General features: G+C 37.5%; 1 protein-coding gene across 10 annotated transcripts in view; it reads left to right on the forward strand.

Annotated features, from left to right (window-relative positions):
• Positions 1-19,566, forward strand: part of TJP1 (tight junction protein 1) — a 279,503-nt gene that overhangs the window by 157,103 nt on the left and 102,834 nt on the right. For all 10 annotated transcript variants that reach the window (XM_033190726.1, XM_033190728.1, XM_033190727.1 and 7 more), the window contains one exon: positions 12,438-12,494. In XM_033190726.1, coding sequence (XP_033046617.1) covers positions 12,438-12,494 — 57 coding nt within the window. The remainder of the gene's footprint in view (positions 1-12,437; positions 12,495-19,566) is intronic.

The raw sequence follows: 19,566 nt of genomic DNA on the forward strand, positions 1-19,566 counted from the left end.
CAGTGGTAATTATTGGAATATTAATACTTAAATACAGAAGTACGCTATTTTGATGCTGTATCAACTATAAAAATCAAGTCAGTAGCCATGGCAAGTAGGCTTACATTTTAGTTGTAAGTGTGAGAAATATGTGTCAAAACAAACAGTAGCCCCTAACATTGCATGCTGACTCTGTGACAGATACTGAGTGTTTTATGTGCATTACCCCGTTTAATCTTCACAATTCTGTTAGATACTACCATTATCTCTGTTTTTACAGGTGAGGGATCTGAGGTTAAATTTACTTGCCATAGGTAATCATGCATCTACTTATATGTTCTATAACTCATACATTCACATCCTTATATGTTTATGTGTTGTAAGAGCGTGCCAGGGAGAAGAGTATGGAATGGTGTTAGGTGAGTCTTAGACCAGACAAGCAGCATGAATCGTGAAAGCCGGAAGAGAGGGCACTGGTCCATCAGAGCACAAGCCAGCTTGTCTAAAGGAAGCAGCTCTTGCTCAGCCCCAGCTGATAGTTGTCTTAGAAGAAGACAGGCCAGATCTCCCATTTTTTCAAAAGAGGTTGTAAGTCTGGATTTTCATGTAAATCACCCTGACTTAAGTCTTGCTAGTTGACTTAGTTTTTTATATCTTTTTATTGTGAAATATATTGCCATGTGTACAGAAGTACATAGAGCAAATGTACATTAATGAATTATTACAAAGTGAACACCCATGTAAACACCATTCACCTGTCAGCAGGCCAGATCCCGCACAGAGAGGTCAAGTAAAAGAAGGACTGAAAAGATTATCATTGAGCAACTCTTCAGTTTTACTTACTATGTGAGTTTAGGCTCTGGAATCTGAATCCTGAGTCTGCCACTAAATGCCTGTTTTCTCATCTGTACACAAAATGCAAATGTAAAAAGGCAAACAGGACCCATCTCAGGGTGGTTGTGGGCTCAGCACATACTAAGCTATTATGTTAGCCGTGTCTTCTAAAAACATTTTAAGTGAAGCCCATTTTAGTATCAGAGAGGAGGCATATAGGAATTTTATTTATTTACTTGTTTATTTACTTATGGACAAAGGTTGGCCTGTAGATTATATAGGACATTCATTCATTCATTCATTTTGAACAGAGATCAGTCTGTAGGTTAGTAGTTTTCAGCCCAGCAAGATGTTTTGTGGTTTCAGAAGAAGGATTCATTTATTCATTCATTTATTTATTTCTGGACCAAGATCAGTCAGCTTGTAGGTTAGTAGTTTCAGCCCAGCAAGATGTTTTATGGTTCCGGAGGAAGGTTCCCTGGGTTCCTGAGATACTTTTGAAAAAATTATTACAATGGCATTAGGTAAGAGATACAGTCTTTAGTCTGATGGGTTAGGCAATAGAGATGAAAGACTATTCCAAATCCAGGGTACCTGGCTCAATTTGGATGTCTACCTAGTGTGGTGAATGGTTGATTAGCAAGTTCCATTCAGCTTTGATCATCTGAGCATCTCAGGTCTTTCTACTTGTTTTATCTCTACTTCGAACCATTTACATTCTCCCTCCTCCCTCCTGCCCCCACCAAGTAATCTTCCCTCTGGATTCCTGTAATAGCCTCCTAAGTAGTATCATACCCTCCTCTTCCCCTTACAATCTGTTTTTCTAAAATAATCTTCTCAAAATCCAAGTTTGATTAGTTTCTCTCCCTTCCCCCCCACTACACACATACATACGAACACTCATCCTAGAATTCCTAGGCTGCTTAATTACCTTTAGAGTAAAAGATCAATTAATCCTTACTGTAGTCAGTAAGCTCCTAGCGGATTATTTGGCCCCTGCCTACCCCTCTAGCCACATCTTGGATCTTTTTCCTCCTTGCTTCTTGTTCGCAAACTGTACTTTCCTCTTTTTAGTTCCTAGCAGGTGTACTTCCTATCAGCTTTCTCTTTGAGTTCCTCATGGCACTGTTTTTCCTTCCTTCATAGTACTTATTTAAACTTGTGATTATATATTTAGCCATGGAGTTTTTCGATCATCCGGTTCTCCTGCTAGACTATAAGCTCCATGAGATCAAAGGTCACACTAGTTGTGTCTGGTTATTCGTGTGGTTTTTAACACAGTGTTTAGCATATAGGAAACTCTCAAACATTATTTGAACGAATGAGAGACGCTCTTTCCTACACCAGGCTCTTGCACGTGCTGTTTTTTCTACCTGGAAACCTTCCCACCTCCATCCCTCATGCACCTCATAGCTATCCCTCATTCTTCTCCTCAAGGACTTTGCCCAGAGCCCAGGAACTAGGTCAAAACTCTGTGCTTTAAACTATGTATCCCTTTATAGCACTTATGACAACCTGTACTTAGTTCTCTGCTATTATTTGATGAATATCTGATACCCCTTCCAGACGAAAGTTGCCTTTTTACTTCTGTTATTCACTTTCTGGTAATGTTAGACCACCTTGAATTCAGCTTAGAAAAGCAGCAGAAGGTACTAATCCATCCCCAGGACTAGTTGCATTTTTGTTACTATTTCTGAAAGGGGAATCTGTTGCTGGAATAGCCAACTCATGGAAACACTGCTTAATGTCCTGGCATCATGGTAGCAGCATTCTTGGTTTGGGTCTTTCCTAAATCAGTGATTAATTTCTAGTCCCCTCAAGTTACCTTCTTTTAAGTGGAAAATTTTCAAACCCATAGAAAAGTGGATGTGGGGAATATAATGAATTCCCACGTTACTGTCACCCAGTATGGTTAACAACTTAGGAGCCAATCTCATTTCATCTATACTTCATTCATTGTGTCTTCCTTTTCAGATTTCAGATTTTTGGATTTCGGATGTCCATCCTGAAATCGGAAACACTTACGGTTCTAAGCATTTCAGAGAAGAAAGAGAATACTCAACATGTACCTGAATATATATCTCTAAAAGATGTCTTTCTTTTTAAAGTACTGTAATTGCATTATCATTAGCACACTTTTAAAATAAACTCCAAATACTTAAGTGTGTTTTTTTTTTTGTTTTTTTTTTTTTTAAGACAGAGTTTCACTCCTGTTGCCCAGGCTGGAGTGCAATAGTGTGATCTTGGCTCACTGCAACGTCTGCCTCCCTGGGTTCAAGGGATTCTCCTGCCTCAGCCTCTTGAGTAGCTGGGATTATAGGCGCCTGCCACCGTGCCTGGCTAATTTTTTTGTATTTTTAGTAGAGACGGGGTTTCACCACGTTGGCCAGGCTGGTCTCGAACTCCTGACCTCAGGCGATCCACCTGCCTTGGCCTCCCAAAGTGCTGAGATTACAGATGTGAGCCACTGCGCCCAGCCATATTTAGTGTTTTCTAATTGTTTTAAATGTCAGCTTTCCTTAATGAAGTCCTCTTACTGTGATTGTTTAACGTTTCTCTTAGGCATATGAGGTCCGCCACTTCTTTCTCTCTCTTTCCCCTCTTCCCTTGCAGCTTTATTGGTTGAGAAACAGAATTGTTTGTAGAATTTTTCACAGTATGGATTTTGGTGTTTGCTTCCTTGTGGTGGTTACAGTGGTGGTTGGCCCACTGTATTTCCTGTGAATTGGTTAACTGAAGCTAAAGCAATTCTTTCTAATAAAAATACCACATGAGCCATCTGTATAACGTAGCCACACCAAAACGTTTTTTAAGGTAAACTTAATTTTCATATTTTATTTAAAATATATATCCAAAACATTACCATTTTAGCATGCAATGATATAAAATTATAGGTGAGATATTTCAAATTATTTTCCATATTCAGTCTCTGAATACTGTTGCGTGTATATTTTACGTGTCATGTATATTTTACCCATAGCATATCATAATATATCATATTTCATATCATATATATCTTTTACATATACCACATCTCAGCTTGGACCAGCCACATTTTAAGTGCTGCGTAGCCCCATGTTGCTGGTGACTTCTGTACTGGATAGCACAGAATGTCAATCTAGAGCCTTGATCAGATTCAGAGCTGATTTTTTTGTTTTTGCAGTTCTACTTCGTAAGTGGCATTCAGCCCCAGGGTTTTTTCTGTTGCTTTTGGATGATGTCTGCAGCCACTGATGATCAATTTTAGATCCCATAATTCACTAGGTGTTATAGAATGATGATATTCAATTTTTATTATTCCTTTTTCATTGGTTAGCTGGAATGCTTCTAAAAAAAATAAACTTCCCTTCATCTACTGTTTTGATCACCCACTGGTACTGTTTGTATAGGAAAGGAAGAGTAAATATCTTATTCTTTTCCTATATGTACAGTTTCTCAAAATAATGAGTTTTGCCAGCACTTATCATTTTTTAGAATCAGTATGAGCATATGGATGGATGGAAGCATATTTGATTTATTTTAATCCATTGCAGTCAAATTATTTACCGTTGTGTCAGATTACTTTATTCTGAATTTTTAAATAACATAATACATTAAACAAATCATAGGTGTACACAGATTGATTAATTTTCAAAGTGGATACGCCTGTTTGCCCACAACTGAGATCAAGGAAGAACATTTACTAGTGTCCCAGAAGCTCCCCCACCTTCATCCCTTCCAGTTACTACATATACAAAGGTAACCCTGTCCCAACTTCTAACAGTGTAGGTCAGTTTTCCCTGTTTTTTGTTTATGTTTTTATTTTAAGACAAGAGTCTCACTCTGTCACCCAGGCTGGAGTGCAGTGGTGCAGTCTTGGCTCACTGCAAACTCCGCCTCCTGGGTTCAAGGATTCTCGTGCCTCAGCCTCCCAAGTAACTGGGATTACAGGCATGCGCCCCCGCGCCTGGCTAATTTTTGTATTTTTAGTAGAAACGGGGTTTCACCATGTTGGCCAGGCTGGTCTTGAACATCTGGCCTCAAATGATCTGCCTGCCTCAGCCTCTAGAAGTGCTGGGATTACAGGCGTGAGCCACCGTACCTGGCCCCTTTTGCCTGTTTTTTGTTTCTTAATTCAGATGTGATGTTTACCAGTTTTCAAGGATTATGAAATTCATGTGTTCATTGTAGAATATATAAAAACTTAAAATACACAACTCTGAAACCAAGCTTTTTTTCTGAGTACATAAATATGATTTTTTCTGAAATTGGTATCTTTCTGCATTTTTCTATACCATTATAACATTTTTCTTTAAACTTTTTATTTTAAAATACTAGATTTATAGAAAAGTTAAACTTCTTTAGTGTGGTTGCATTCTCCATCTGTAATATAGTTAAGTTAATTTGTTACTGTTTTTATTCTGTTTTTGATTGCTTCCCTTCCCTCCATGTCTTTTTGGTTTTAATAGTTTAATTTTTTGGTCTGTGAAGGGTAATGTCGTGAAACAATACTGTGTTCTAAGAAAGAGAGTTTACACAAAAAGATATACTCAAAGGACTGTCACTCTCTCTTCATCCCTCCTATACCATTCCTTTCTTCCTCCTCTTTACCTGAATAAACTGTGAGAGGTCTTTTTATCTATCTTCAACCTTTAGAAGATGCTATACCTAAAAATAGTTTTATTTTTGGTAACTGGAAAGCACCCTAGATTTTAAGTTTCCAGGAATATTTGTAACTGTCCCTATTGAGATTTTCTCAGTATATAATGTACACATAATGGTAACTTTTAAGCTGATGTTCTTTTACTTCTGTTTTATAGCTAATATAGCAGCTTATCTGTGAACTTACGTTTTTAGCAGACCTTCAACTTTGATCAACCAAAAAATTACAGGTTCACTATGTCTTTCTTTCCAACTAGTACTTCCTAATCATATCCATCTCATCATTTGTTTCCTAAACTGTTAGCTAAGAGATGGACACAATGATATATTTGTGAATTTAACCAGTGTTGAATACAGTGGGGTGTTGGATGCTACATTTACTTAATTTCTATTGAGACTTTTATCCTATAGTTGCTACCTTCTTATTTTGATCATTATTTTAATTCTAATGCTTCCTGAATTTTTATCCTCTATTCATGAAGTTTGTTGAATCCCTGAATATCCTTAGGTCCCTTCTTCATTTGATTTTAGAGTGCTCTTTTTTACTACCTCCTGGACATTTCTATTTTGGGAATTGAAATGACAGCCCCTCAGATCAGTCCAAATATACATATTTTGCCTTACCTTTTAACACATAACACTATTCCCTTTGTAATTCATGTCGCAGTGATCACAATTTGAGATTATGTAATTGAAAGTTCATTGAAGGGCAGGGGTCATCTGTTGTATTCACTAAAACTTACATTGTACTTCTCTTTAAGTTCCTGGCTCAACCTCATCTCCATAGATGATCTTGCTTTCAATTTTGATGGAAAAAAGCCAAAAAGACCAAAACAGAAACACTTTCGAGTTCAGAAGGAATCAGAAACAGTTCAGTGTAGCAGCTTTGCTCACAGAAGGAACTCGGAGGGGTCACAGAGTGTTAATACCTTTACTGTTTGGTTTTCCTAGTGGGGAACTCCATGTCATCAAGAAAGAGTATTCCTTGAAGATTTGAGAAAATTTTATTATTTTGTGATGTCAGGTAAATGAGGTGTATTGATAACAAAAATTGAGGGATCTTAAGCTTTGCTGTATTCTCTGGACAGTAAGTAGTGTTTTGTATTAGCTCCATTGGTTTTCATGTGTCCTCATTGTCTGCTCCTTCTCAAGTTCCTTTGGTTGTCCACAGGGTTATCTTAGTCCTTGGTAATTACATCTTTTTTTTTTTTTTTTTTTGAGACGGAGTCTCGCTCTGTCGCCTGGGCTGGAGTGCAGAGGCCGGATCTCAGCTCATTGCAAGCTCTGCCTCCCGGGTTCACGCCATTCTCCTGCCTCAGCCTCCCGAGTAGCTGGGACTACAGGCGCCCGCCACCTCGCCCGCTAGTTTTTGGTATTTTTTAGTAGAGACGGGGTTTCAGTGTTAGCCAGGATGGTCTCGATCTCCTGACCTCGTGATCCGCCCGCCTCGGCCTCCCAAAGTGCTGGGATTACAGGCGTGAGCCACTGCGCCCGGCCGGTAATTACATCTTTTCTCCATTTGACTTCAGCGCTGCTACTTGGTTGACTACTCAAGAGCCATCTTGAACTCCGTCCCCACTTCTCACTAACTTTCTAACTGGTTTCCCTTTCTCAAATCATTTTCCCATTACAGCCTTCAGAATGAATTCTGATTATGTCATTTGATTGTCAAAAATTCTTCAGTGTCTTCCGTTTGAGTTTAAAGTCATAGGCATTATATTATAAAGCCCATTGTGATCTGATACCCTTGCACCTTCTCTCCTTTTCCTCTCTCCCTGTTCCACAAATTGTATAACTTAGTCATATCAAAGCCAGCATCATGTGTAGCAGCATACAATCTTGCTGACATGCTGTTTCTTCTGAAACAGCTTTCTCCACTCTTTTCGTGGACATCCTTCAAGCTTGAACTCAAAACTGTTGCTGTTTCAGGGAATAGGTCTCTGATCTTCACAGCAGACACAGTCCTTTTGCATCTTCCATAACAGCTCTTATCTATTTGGTGCAAAAAGCTCTTATCTTTTGATGCTATTTTAATGGCAAAAGCTGCAATTATTTTTGCACCAACTTAAATACCATTTATTTAGTGTTCTCAGCTGCTTCTTTGAGCCTCTAGGCAGGAAGAGGGATCTATTTTTGGCCTCCCCAACACTTACCATATCTGATACATGTTTGTTGAATGAATGAATGAATGATACATGGATTGTTTTTGAAATTACAGCCGTAAGGATAGCAAAATTTAACTGGCTGTGTATTTAGATAATGTTGAGTTCTTCATTTGGAGTATACTTTATATCTTCTTTTGGATTTGTTCTTCTCCCAGTTGTAGGCTCATCCTGTCTTGTCAGTTCTTGTGCCCTCCTGTCTTTCCCCATTCAGTAATCAGTCCTAAAGGACAGTGAAACTGCCTAGAACTAGGATCTGAAGTTTTGGCAGGAAGCCCTTCAGAGTTGGTGATCTGAGTAGTGTCTTTGCCATCTGGAGCTTAGAACAAAGAAACTAAACAAACTCTTGGCAGATTCTGAAATACAGCTTTTTGCTTCTTCAGAAATTGTGATTCTAGTCAGTTGATGCTTAGAAATGTGCACAGAACTCAGAATCCAGCAACCATGAATTGCAGTCACTTTTGATGCCTGCAGTACTTCACTAATTATTGAATTTGTAGCCTGTTCATTGGAATTATAGTCTAATAGAATTTTGGAGCTAGAAAAGTCTTTTCATTTGTGATAATTTCACCCATTTCCCTAATTGTATAGGTGAGGAAAATTAAGATCACGTTTCTAGTTGATGATACCTTTGGGCTCGGGTCTCCTTATGCTTGGTCTAGTTCATTTCCTGTTTACCAACATCTGTCTGAGTTACTAGGGAATGGCAGTGCTAGAATCATGCTTAGAGGAATAATACATTTTCCCCCTTGATCTCCTACAAGCCTAAATGTCTTGAGCCTGAGACTGGTAATTTCCCCGAAGCTTTTTGTGCAAGTTACGCAATTATCTCTTGTGCATTTTTGAAATGAGAAAATGACAAGCAAGTTTACGATAAGGATATTAAGTTTTAAAAATATTTTATAAGTAATAGATGAATGTGATTAAAAGTGCAAAGGACTCCCAGTGAAAAGTGATACTCCTCCCACCTGGTTTTCCTTTCTCCACCCCAGAAGCCATGCGTTTCTTAGGTATTCTTCCAAAGGAACCTCCCCACCCCTTGCTTTTCTAAAGAATTAAAATTCTCAGTCATTAGTGAACATTTTTTCTTTATGGAATGCTCATGAAAATAGTGGTTAATAAATTTACTGGGACTAAAAATGTCTTTTATCAATTTTAGCTTTGATTTCTGAGTGATTTACTAGAAGGATTTCTTAGTTTTTCCCCAGCATTTTGTTATGGTCACTTTCAAACACATAACAAGAGTGAAAGAAGTCTACCATGGATACCTGAATCCCAACCACTGAGATTCTACCATTATCGTTTTACTGTATTTGCATTATTACGTATTTGTGTGTTTGTGCATCTGTCCGTTCCTCAGTTCATTTAGAACTCCTCATCAGGACTGTCTGGTTACATAAACAACCATGGATAGAATTTGCTGCTTTTGCCACAGAAGCAAATGAAAGGCTGGAGAATGGAGAGAAATGACATGGTCCATGATTTAAACTGGGAATATATTTTTCTGTTGTTTTTTAAAAAAGCTAAGGAGTGGGAAAACATAGTAACTCACTTATATTATGGATTAAGTTGGTTTAGTGGCTGGTCAAGAGCCTAACCACTTCTGTTGATGTTTCATTCTCAATTACTGCTACATAGGTCTTCCTTCAGATAGATCAAGCTATATTTGATGTTTAACAGAGAAGTTTGTTGAGATGTGTACTTTTCCAGTCCTCCAAAGAAAAACTATTGATTTTGATATGGAATGGTGTGAGGGCAATTATGTTTTAGTATTTTAGTCTTCTCCCTTGGACAAAATAAGTTTCTGGAGACTGTACATTAAGACCTTAATGTGCCGGGAGTGGTGGCTCACGCCTGTAATCCCAGCACTTTGGGAGGCTGAGGCAGGCACATCACGAGATCAGGAGATGGAGACCATCCTGGCTAACACGGTGAAACCCCGTCTCTATTAAAAATACAGAAAGATTAGCCAAGCATAGTGGTGGGCGCCTGTAGTCCCAGCTACTTGAGAGGCTGAGGCAGGCGAATGGTGTGAACGCGGGAGGCGGAGCTTGCAGTGAGCCACTGCCCTCCAGCCTGGGTGACAGAGCGAGACTCTGTCTCAAAAATAAATAAATAAATAAGACCTTAATGTATAGATTGCTGACAGGAGAATAAACATTTTTTATAATTAACAATAAGAACATTAATCCTCTTAAACATTATTTGATTTTCCTAAAAGCCAAGTGAAAAACAGATAAAATGCTTCTCAACTCACTTAGAACAATGTCCTGATTAAACTCATCATAAGTTGAAAATATTTTAAGTCAAAAATGCATTTAATACACCCAGTGTACCCAATATCATAAGGTTAGCCCAGCCTACCTTAACTGTGCTCAGAACGCTTACATTACCGTATAGTTGGGCAGAGTTATCTAACACAAAAGCTTATTTTACAGTACAGTGTTGAATATCTCATAATTTCTTGAATACTGTAGTGGAAATGAAAAGCAATGGTTGTATGGGTACCATCGTCAAGTCAGAAAATCAAGCTGAGCCATCCTAAGTCAGGACTGTCAGTATTTGAAATGTCGAATAGGAATGAGATTTGGTGAATATGGTTTGAAATACATTGCCAGTTTGTTCTGATGGGGAATGGAGAAAGGAAGATAAAACAACTGATAGAAAAATGTCACCCACAGTCCCTTTACTTTGAAGATGATAAACAGTGTTAATGTTTTATCCTTTCAGCCTTTATTCCCTACTAATGTTTAAACAAAATTAGGATAACCATGTACACGCTGTTTTACAACCTGCTCCCCACTTTATGTTAAATAATTTTTCCCATTTGATTAACATCCTCTTACAAAATGGAAAACTGTATTCATTAAGACCTTAGAGAGGATGATTAACTTTCATACCATAGAGTGTGTTATCAAGGAGAGTTAAGTGCATGTTATCACATCACTTGCAGTTTGGACTGATGGGAAAAAGATTAAAAAGGCAGTAAAACAATGTCACAGCTTAATGAAATAGATCAAGAAAAGATGAGCTGAGAGCTATGCAAGCAATTCTCATTCTTAATATCAGCTGAGATTGGACAAACTGGCAACTATTGCAGATACTTTTATCATGTATACGTTAGTGGGACTGTTGATGTTTAGCTGATTTACTCATACTATTGTTGCTTCTCATTGATGGGAAAAAAATTTTTTTAATGCATTATCCTGGTCAATGTTTGTTTAAAAAAAAACAAAAAAAAAAAACCAGCTTTGTTTCCCGTAGAGGTCTCATTAGAGGGAGGTTTTGCTGCACTGGAAGATTGAAACAAGATGCTGGTGAGGTTGGCAGTTCTTATCTATGGGAGTGAACAGAGAGATCCTTTCTCTCTCCTCTCTCATTCATCTGGCAGGATAGTTAATCTAGTTGCTTTGAATTTAGGGAAGCAGGCTTTCTTTATAGGGACTTACTTTCTAAAATGGCATTAATCTTCAATTAAAGTCGCTATGGGAAAGGAGAGATTGGGCCTATGGCACCTTGATAGGCATATTCTCATGATACTAATAACAGCAGTAAGAGAAGACAGACCTCACTTATGAAATAGGCATTTATGTGGTGTGACTAGTGGTCTGAGAGTGTCATGCTTAGCCTTTCCCATTTTACTTTACCTTTTGATAACTCTGAAGAATCTTTTTAAAATTTACTTGTAAATACATTTTTGGAGTCCCAATTTCGTAAAATGGTAACGTTAAGAGAGACTGAAACATTTTAAGTCTCCAAGAGCAGTTAACCCCATTTAAAAGAAATTTATTTTGAATTATTTACTGCTAATTCTTTAGATCAAGCTTGTCCAACCCGTGGTTCACAGGTCGCATGCGGCCCAACACAAATTCGTAAATTTTCTTAAAACATGATGAGATTTTTTGGGGGGTTTTTTTTGTTTGTTTGTTTTTTGTTTTTAAAAAGCTCATCAGCTTTCATTAGTGTTAGCATATTTTATGTGTGGCCCAAGACAATTCTTCTTCTTTCAGTGTGGCCCAGGAAAGCCAAAAGATTGGACACCCCTGCCTTAGATAATAATTTATTTTCCTCTCTAGTGAGAGGCTCCTGGCAAGAGGTAAAAGTGAAGTCCACTGTGATTTGGGTGGGGCCTGTATTGGAGCTCATATCGCTTTTATTTTATAATGACTCTTGGGGGAGTTTGGGAGATTGTTCTTGTTTGTTTTTGTTTCTTATGTGTGTCTACGTGTGTGATACATACACTAGAAAAGCTGTTCTTTTTCTTTTGGTTATAAGTGAAGCTTGAGAAGGTAATTCTGTAGCAAAACTGAAACTAGGTGGAGCAGTCATGTTTGTGACCTTAAAGCAGCCATTTGCCAAACCTAGCAATGGTTTTATCTGTTTTCCTGTAACATGTATATTTATAATCACTGTGTTCAGAGGCATTTCTCTTCCTTTGTAAAATATAAGAGATGCTTTTAAATGTTTACATGCCATTAGGTATTTTAAGATAATACCGCTCCAATTTTTACTCTTTTCTATCGAATATTAAGTATAAAGTTGGAGAGTTAGCTTGAACACTGATTTCATCTTGCATGAAATGAATATAGAGCAGCTGTCCAAATTAAGTTAAAAACAAAGGCAGTTCCTGTGTGTCGTTTCCTGTCTCTTAAAAGCAAACAAAAAACTTTCCATAATTATTAAGGTCCTTTCAGAGTATCTCTAATATTAACAGTGTGAATTTTGGTATTTCAGTATGCTGAATTGTTGGATATTCTTGCTCACCTTATTAAGGACATTTTCTTAAAAGGTAAATGATTTATTTTTCTTTTCCTTTATCAGAGCACAGCAATGGAGGAAACAGCTATATGGGAACAACATACAGTGACGCTTCACAGGGTAAGTTTGTGTTGCAGTAAATAATCTGTGTATAACTCAGGATACTGGCAGCTTTGAAAACAATAGAGGAAAGCCAGATGTCAGGAAGCCAGAGGAAGGAGGAAACTTTTTCTATATTCTTTTGTTTAAAATTAGAGTTAAAATAATTTTTTATTAAGGTCAAAAGTGAGCATGATTACTTTTTCATATATCCTTTTGAGTATTTGCCGCTTTTATTCCTGACTTAAAAAGTAAGTGATTTGCTTTTTAAATTTTTGAGTGATCAAAGACTCTGTATATTAGTATAAATTATTATAAACTGCTTCAACCTTTCTGAGTATGTATGCATGCATTGTGGGAGTGAAGTTAGAAATTAAACCGGGTTGTATGCGTAATAAAATCCTAAAAGATACTTAATTGATTTCAACCATGGTGACCCAAGCTGTTGCTTAAACAATTGCAGATGCGAGAAGAGAGATGAGTAGTAGTAAGAGATGAGTTCTTACTTGGTGGGACTAAGAACTTTGTCTGAAGTGAGACTGCTATCAATTTGAATTCTAGTTCTTCCTTTCTCTTGCTTTAGAAATGGGGAAGTGATTCAGTCACCTTCGAAAGCCTTGATTTTCACGAGTTTAAAATGGAACAAATTGACACCAGTTCATGCTTTACCAATTTGTAAAGTTAAGTGCCTCTCAAAATTCTCTTTCCTCTCTTTGAAGAGAGCTGAATCTACTGATTACTCCCTTTCTTAGAGAATGTATGGAAAGAGAGAATATTTAAATATTGACCTTGCACTTTACACTTACTATTTCTACCAGCTGTATCCATTAGTAGGAAGATGGAAAGGGAAAAGAATCATGTTCCTGGACTCTGCCCCTGATTATCTCGCGAATGTTTGGATCTGCACATAGTAGATAATGGGTAAATTAATTATTAAAAAATAGTGGGTTTTGGCCAGGTGTGGTGGCTCACGTCTGTAATCCCAGCACTTTGGGAGGCCAGGTCAGGCGGATCATGAGGTCAGGAGATCGAGACCATCCTGGAAAACACAGTGAAACCCTGTCTCTACTAAAAATACAAAAAAATTAGCCAGGCATAGTGGCGGGCGCTTGTAGTCTCAGCTACTCGGGAGGCTGAGGCAGGAGAATGGCATGAACCCAGGAGGCGGAGTTTGCAGTGAGCTGAGATGGTGCCACTGCACTCCAGCCCGGGCGACAGAGCGAGATTCTCTCTCAAAAAACTTTATAGTCAACTTTGTAATGTTTCATTATTAAATGGTGAAGGAAATCATTAAATAATACTAACCTTAACTTTCATAAACCTGCAATATGGCCTCCCTTTGTTTGAAATGTATTGATAGGCAGCATATTTAAATCAGATACATATGATTAAACATATAAAATAACTTCTTACCTTATGACTGGTGGTGATGTCAATGATTTGCTATTATTTTTATCACATTACATTTGTTTTTATTAAGACTCATTGTTTTTATTGGTATAATTTACATATAGTAAAATTGACCCTTAGTGTACAGTTCTGAGTTTTGACAAGCATACACAGTCATGTAACCACAATTAAAATACAAGACAATTTCAATACAAAAACTTTCCCTTACACCTATTTTTAATCATCCCTGTCCCCTCGCCTCCACTTAACCAATGATAGGGTTTCTTTTTGTACTTTTTTGCCTTTTCTAGAATGTCATATAAATGGATTCATACAACATGTAGCCTTTTGAGGCTGACTTCTTACACATAGCCTAATGTATTTGGGGTTTCTTCATGATGTTACTCTATCAGTAGTTTCTCTTATTGCAGAGTAGCATTTCATTGTATGAATGTAAAATTGTGTATCCATTCTCCAGCTGTGGTATATTTGGGTTTTATAGTTTCCATTGATTATGAACAAGCCTCCTTTAGTGTACAGGTTTTTGTATGAACATACCTTTTTATTTCTTTTGGGTAAATATTTAGGAAAAGACTTGCTGTGGGTCCCATGGTAATTATTTAAGTTTTAAAGAAATGGTCAAACTCTCTATACCATCTAACACCACCACTGGCAGTGTATAAGAGCTCCAGTTTTTCTGTATCCTCATCAGCACTTGATACAGGTTGAGCATCCCAAATCTGAAATCTAAAATGCGAAATTCAAAACTTTTTGAGTCATGACGTCATGTTTAAAGGAAATGCTCATTGAAACATTCTGAATTTTGGGTTTTCAGATTATGAATGCTGAACTGGTAAGTGTAATGCAAATATTCCCAAATCCAAAACATTTGAAATCTGAAACACTTCTGGTCCCAAGCATTTCAGGTAAAGGATACTCAATCCGTATTGTCAGATTTGAAAAGAAAAAAAAAAAAAGGCTGCGCACAGTGGCTCGCGCCTGTAATCCCAGCACTTTGGGAGGCAGAGGCTGGTGGATTACCTCAGGCCAGGAGTTCGAGACCAGCCTGGCCAATATGGTGAAACTCCATCTCTACTAAAAATACAAAAATTAGCCAGACGTGGTGGCACATGCCTGTAGTCCCAGCCACTTGAGAGGCTGAGGCAGGAGAATTGCTTGAACCCAGGAGACAGAGGTTGCAATGAGCCGAGATCGCGCCATTGCACTCCATCCTGGGCAACAGAGCAAGACAAATTGCCATTCAGTGTGTACCTAGTGGTATCAAATGTGGTTTTAGTCTGCTTATCTCTAAAGACTAATGATCTCTTGATGTGCTCATTTGTTACCCATATATCTTTGGTAAAATGTATTCAAATCTTTTGCCCATTTTTAATTGGGCTTTTCTTAACTGAGGTTTTATAACCTTGTGGCAAAATACAACATAGACTTCACGTATTCAAGTCTGTTGCCCATTTTTAAGCCCTATGTTGCTTGTTTTTTAGTTGTTGAGTTGCAGTAGTCTTGATATATTTTGGACATTAGCCAGTTATTAAATATATGATTTATAAATATTTTTTTCCTTTCCATGGATTGCCTTTTTACTCTGTGATTGTTCTTTTTGGTACACAGAAGTTACTGAGTTTTGAGAGGGGTTTTTTTTGTTTGTTTTTTATTTATTTATTTATTTATTTATTTACATATTCAGGATACAGGTTCTTTATCAGGTATTATTTTGTAAATTTTTTTTCACATTCTGTGATTTGCCTTTTCTTTCTAATGACAGTATCTTTTGCAGTACATGCTTTAAGTTTTGATAAAGCTCTGGCCAGGTATAGGGGCTCACGCCTGTAATCCCAGCACTTTGGGAGGCCGAGTCAGGCGAATCACTTGAGGCCAGGAATTTGAGACCAGCTTGGCCAACATGGTGAAAGCCCATCTCTACTAAAAATACAAAAATTAGTCAGGAGTGTTGGCATGTGCCTGTAGTCCCAGCTGCTCGGGAGGCTGAGGCAGGAGAATCGCTTGATCCCAGGAGGCAGAGGCTGCAGTGACCTGAGATCACACCACTGCACTTCAGCCTGGGCAACAGAGTAAGACTCCGTCTCAAAAGGAAAGAAAGAAAAATTTTTAATAAAGTCCAGTTTGTTAATTTTTGCTTTTATCAATCATGCTTTTGGTTTTGTATCTCAGAAATCTTTGCCAAACCCAAAATCAAAGTTTTTCCTCTGTTTTCCTTTAAAAGTTTTATTTCAGTTAATTCTGTTTGTGCCATGAGATACGGGCAGAGAGGGTTTTTTTGTTCATACAGATGTCCAGTATTTATTTTGAAGAAGCGTTTTGTTTGAAAGGTTACACTTTGGCCGTTTAATTGCCTTTCTCCCTTTGTCAAAAATAAATTGACCATATATTTCTGGACTCCCTTGTCTGGTCCATTGATCTGTGTGTCTGCCTTTTTTACCAACTACTTCTGTATCTATTACTGTAGCTTTATATTAAATGTGGAAATCAGGTAGGGCAAATCCTTCAAATACTTTAAAAAATTATTTTGGCTATTCTAGCTCCTTTGCCTTTCTGTATACATTTTAGAATAATTTTGTCAACTTTTATCTTCCTTCCCTCAAAGAAAATAAAACCTGCTGGGATTTATTGGGATTGCATTTGAATCTACAAATCATTGGAGAGAATTAACATTTTAATAATATTGAATATTCCAAACTCTGAATATAATGTTATCTCCTCATTGTTTTATTTCTTTAACGTATTGTAGGTTTTGGCAAATAGATCCTGCACACATTTTGTTAGGTTTATAGTTAAATATGTCATGTTTCTTGGTGCTGTTGTAGTTTTTTTTTACTTCAATATTTGATTGTTCCTTGTTACTGTGTAGAAATGCAGTTTGTTTGTTTGTTTAATAGCAACCTTGCAGTCTTAAAATTACTAGTTGTAGGAACTTTCTTGTGTAGATTGGTGTTTTCTTTCTTGGTGTTTTCCTATGTGTAGGCAGTCATGTCATCTGTCTATAGAGGCAGTTTTTTCCCTCCTTTTGAATGCTCTTTATTTCTTTTTCTTGCCTTATTGCACTAGCTTGAACTTTGAGGATGTTGTTAATTAGGAATGGTGAGTAGGCATACTTACCTTACTCCTAATACTGGGTAAAAGCTGTCTTTCACCAGTAAGTGTTTTTTTGGTTGATGCCTTTTATCAGGTTAAGGAAGTTCCTTTGTATTTCTGTTTTGCCATTTGTTAGATTGAGGAACTTCCCTGTATCTGGTGCTAGAGTTTTCTTTGTGGGAAGGGTTTTCATTACAAATTCAGTTTCTTTAACTTTGTGTATAAATATTCAGGTTATGTGTTTCTTCCTTGTTACAGTTTTGTTTTGTGTTTTGGTAGGTTGTATTTTTTTTTTTCTTTTTTTTTTTTTTTTGAGACAGTCTTGCTGTATCACCCAAGCTGGAATGCAGTGGTAGATCTCGGCTCACTGCAGCCTCTGGGGTTGAAGCGCTTTTCCTGCCTCAGCCTCTCGAGTAGCTAGGACTATAAGCATGCGCCACCAGACCTGGCTAGTTTTTGTGTTTTTAGTAGAGGTGGTGTTTCACCAGGTTGGGCTGGTCTTGAACTCCTGGCCTCAGACAGTCCTCCCACCTCAGCCTCCCAAAGTGCTGGGATTACAGGTGTGAGCCACCGTGCCTGACTGGTTGTTTGTATCTTTCAAAATATTTGTCTTTATAATGTAAGTTGTGAAAATTACGAGCACAACATTGTTCATACTATTCCCTGTTTTTAGTTTTGGAGTTTGGATGGTTATGTAAGGCCGCTTTGTTTTGTTTCATTGTTTATATTGGTAATTTGTGTCTTATTTCTCGGTCAGTCTGGCTAGAGGTTTGACAATTTGATCTTTTCAAAACACCTACTTTTGTTTTCATTGATATTATTTATTCTGTTTTCTGCTTCATTGATTTCTGCTCTTATTTTAATATTTTCACCCTTTTGTTTACCTTGAGTTTCAATTAAGCTCTTTTGATAGTTTTTTTTTTTTTTTTTTTTACTAGAAGTGAGATTATTCGTTAGAGACCACAGGTGCAATTTGCTATTACCACATTACATCTTCTCCCTATTACCTTTTCAGTTTTTTCAATAAGCAAAATAACATAAGACACCTTTAAATTAGCTGAAGTATGTCTTCCCTTTGTGTGCTCTTGCTTGGTTTTGTTGGGAATTCATGTGTAGGAAAATAATAAATGTATTTACCACAAACCTGTGTCTCATTAGCTCAGGGAAAGTGAGAAAGATCCTGAATATTAAGAAAACAGAATCTGATTTTTCTGACCTTGTTAAAAAGTGTCATACCAATTCATCGTGGTAGGTAATGGCTCGGGCAAGTCTGTTATGATAATGCCTGTTTTAGATGATCAGTGCAGGTTCCATTTTGTACCTGGCATCTTTCTGTGCCTCAATTTTTTTTTTTTTTGCCATGAGAGGGCAGCCCAGAAAATGTCATCAGAAGATACATAGAGATAAGAGAAGTATATAACTCAAAATTCTTTGGTTGTTAAATATACTAACTGTTGCACTGGGAAAATAGCTGGGTTTCCTCTGAGCCTTATCACAGAGAGACTATGACAAAATCAAAGTCCTCACCAGCCATCCCTCCAGGAATGGTTTTTTGGTTGTTTTTGTTTGTTTTTGTTTTTTTTTGAATTAAAAAAAATAGATTTTCAGTGCAAGTAGTAATAAAAAGTCTCCCCTCAAAGAAAAGCCCAAGACCTGATGGCTTCACTGCTGAATTCTACCAAATATTTAAAGAATTATATCACTCCTACTCAAACTATTCCAAAAAGCTAAGAAGAGAATACTTCCAAATTCATTCTACAAGGCCAGTATTTCCCTGGTACCAAAACCAGACAGACACAACAAAAAAAGAAAACTACAGGCCAGTATCTTTGAACAGAGATGCAAAATCTTCAAACCAAATTCAACTACGTATTTAAAAGATCATTCATTGTAATCAAGTGGGATTCATCCCAAGGATGCAAGGATGGTTCAGCGTACTCTGATATGGTTTGTGTTTGTGTCCCTGCCCAAATCCTATGTTGATTTGTAATCCCCATTGTTTGAGGAGGGGCCTGGTGAAAGGTGATTGGATCATAGGAGTGGAGTTCTCATGAATGGTTTAGCACCACCTCCCCTTGCTGCTGTATAGTGAGTGAGTTCTCATGAGATCTGGTTCTTTAAACCTCCCTGCTCTCGTCTCTCTCCTACTCTGGCCATGTGATCTGTGTGTTCCCCTCTTGCCTTCTGCCCTGATTATGCATTTCCTGAGGCCTCCCCAGAAGCCAAGCAGATGCTGTCATGCTCGCTGTACAGCCTGCAGAATAGTGACCCAGTGAAACTTCTTTTTTTAAATAAATTGCCCAGTCTCAGGTATTTCTTTATAGCAGTGAGAGAACCACCTAATACTTATTCAGATCTGTAAATACGATACATCACATCAAAAGAATGAAGGACATAGAACGTGTGTCCATTTCTATAGATGCCCAAAAAGTATTCAGTAAAATTCAGCATGCCTTCATAATAAAAACACAACTGGATGTAGAAGGAACATGCCTCAACACAATAAAAGCCACAGACAGATAAACCCACAGGTAGTATCATGGGGGGAAATCTGAAACCTTTCCTGTATGTAAGATCTGGAAGAAGGCAGAGA

The sequence above is a fragment of the Trachypithecus francoisi genome, unplaced genomic scaffold (assembly GCF_009764315.1).
Source record: "Trachypithecus francoisi isolate TF-2019V2 unplaced genomic scaffold, Tfra_2.0 Lachesis_group3, whole genome shotgun sequence".
In the NCBI taxonomy this organism is placed as follows: domain Eukaryota; kingdom Metazoa; phylum Chordata; class Mammalia; order Primates; family Cercopithecidae; genus Trachypithecus; species Trachypithecus francoisi.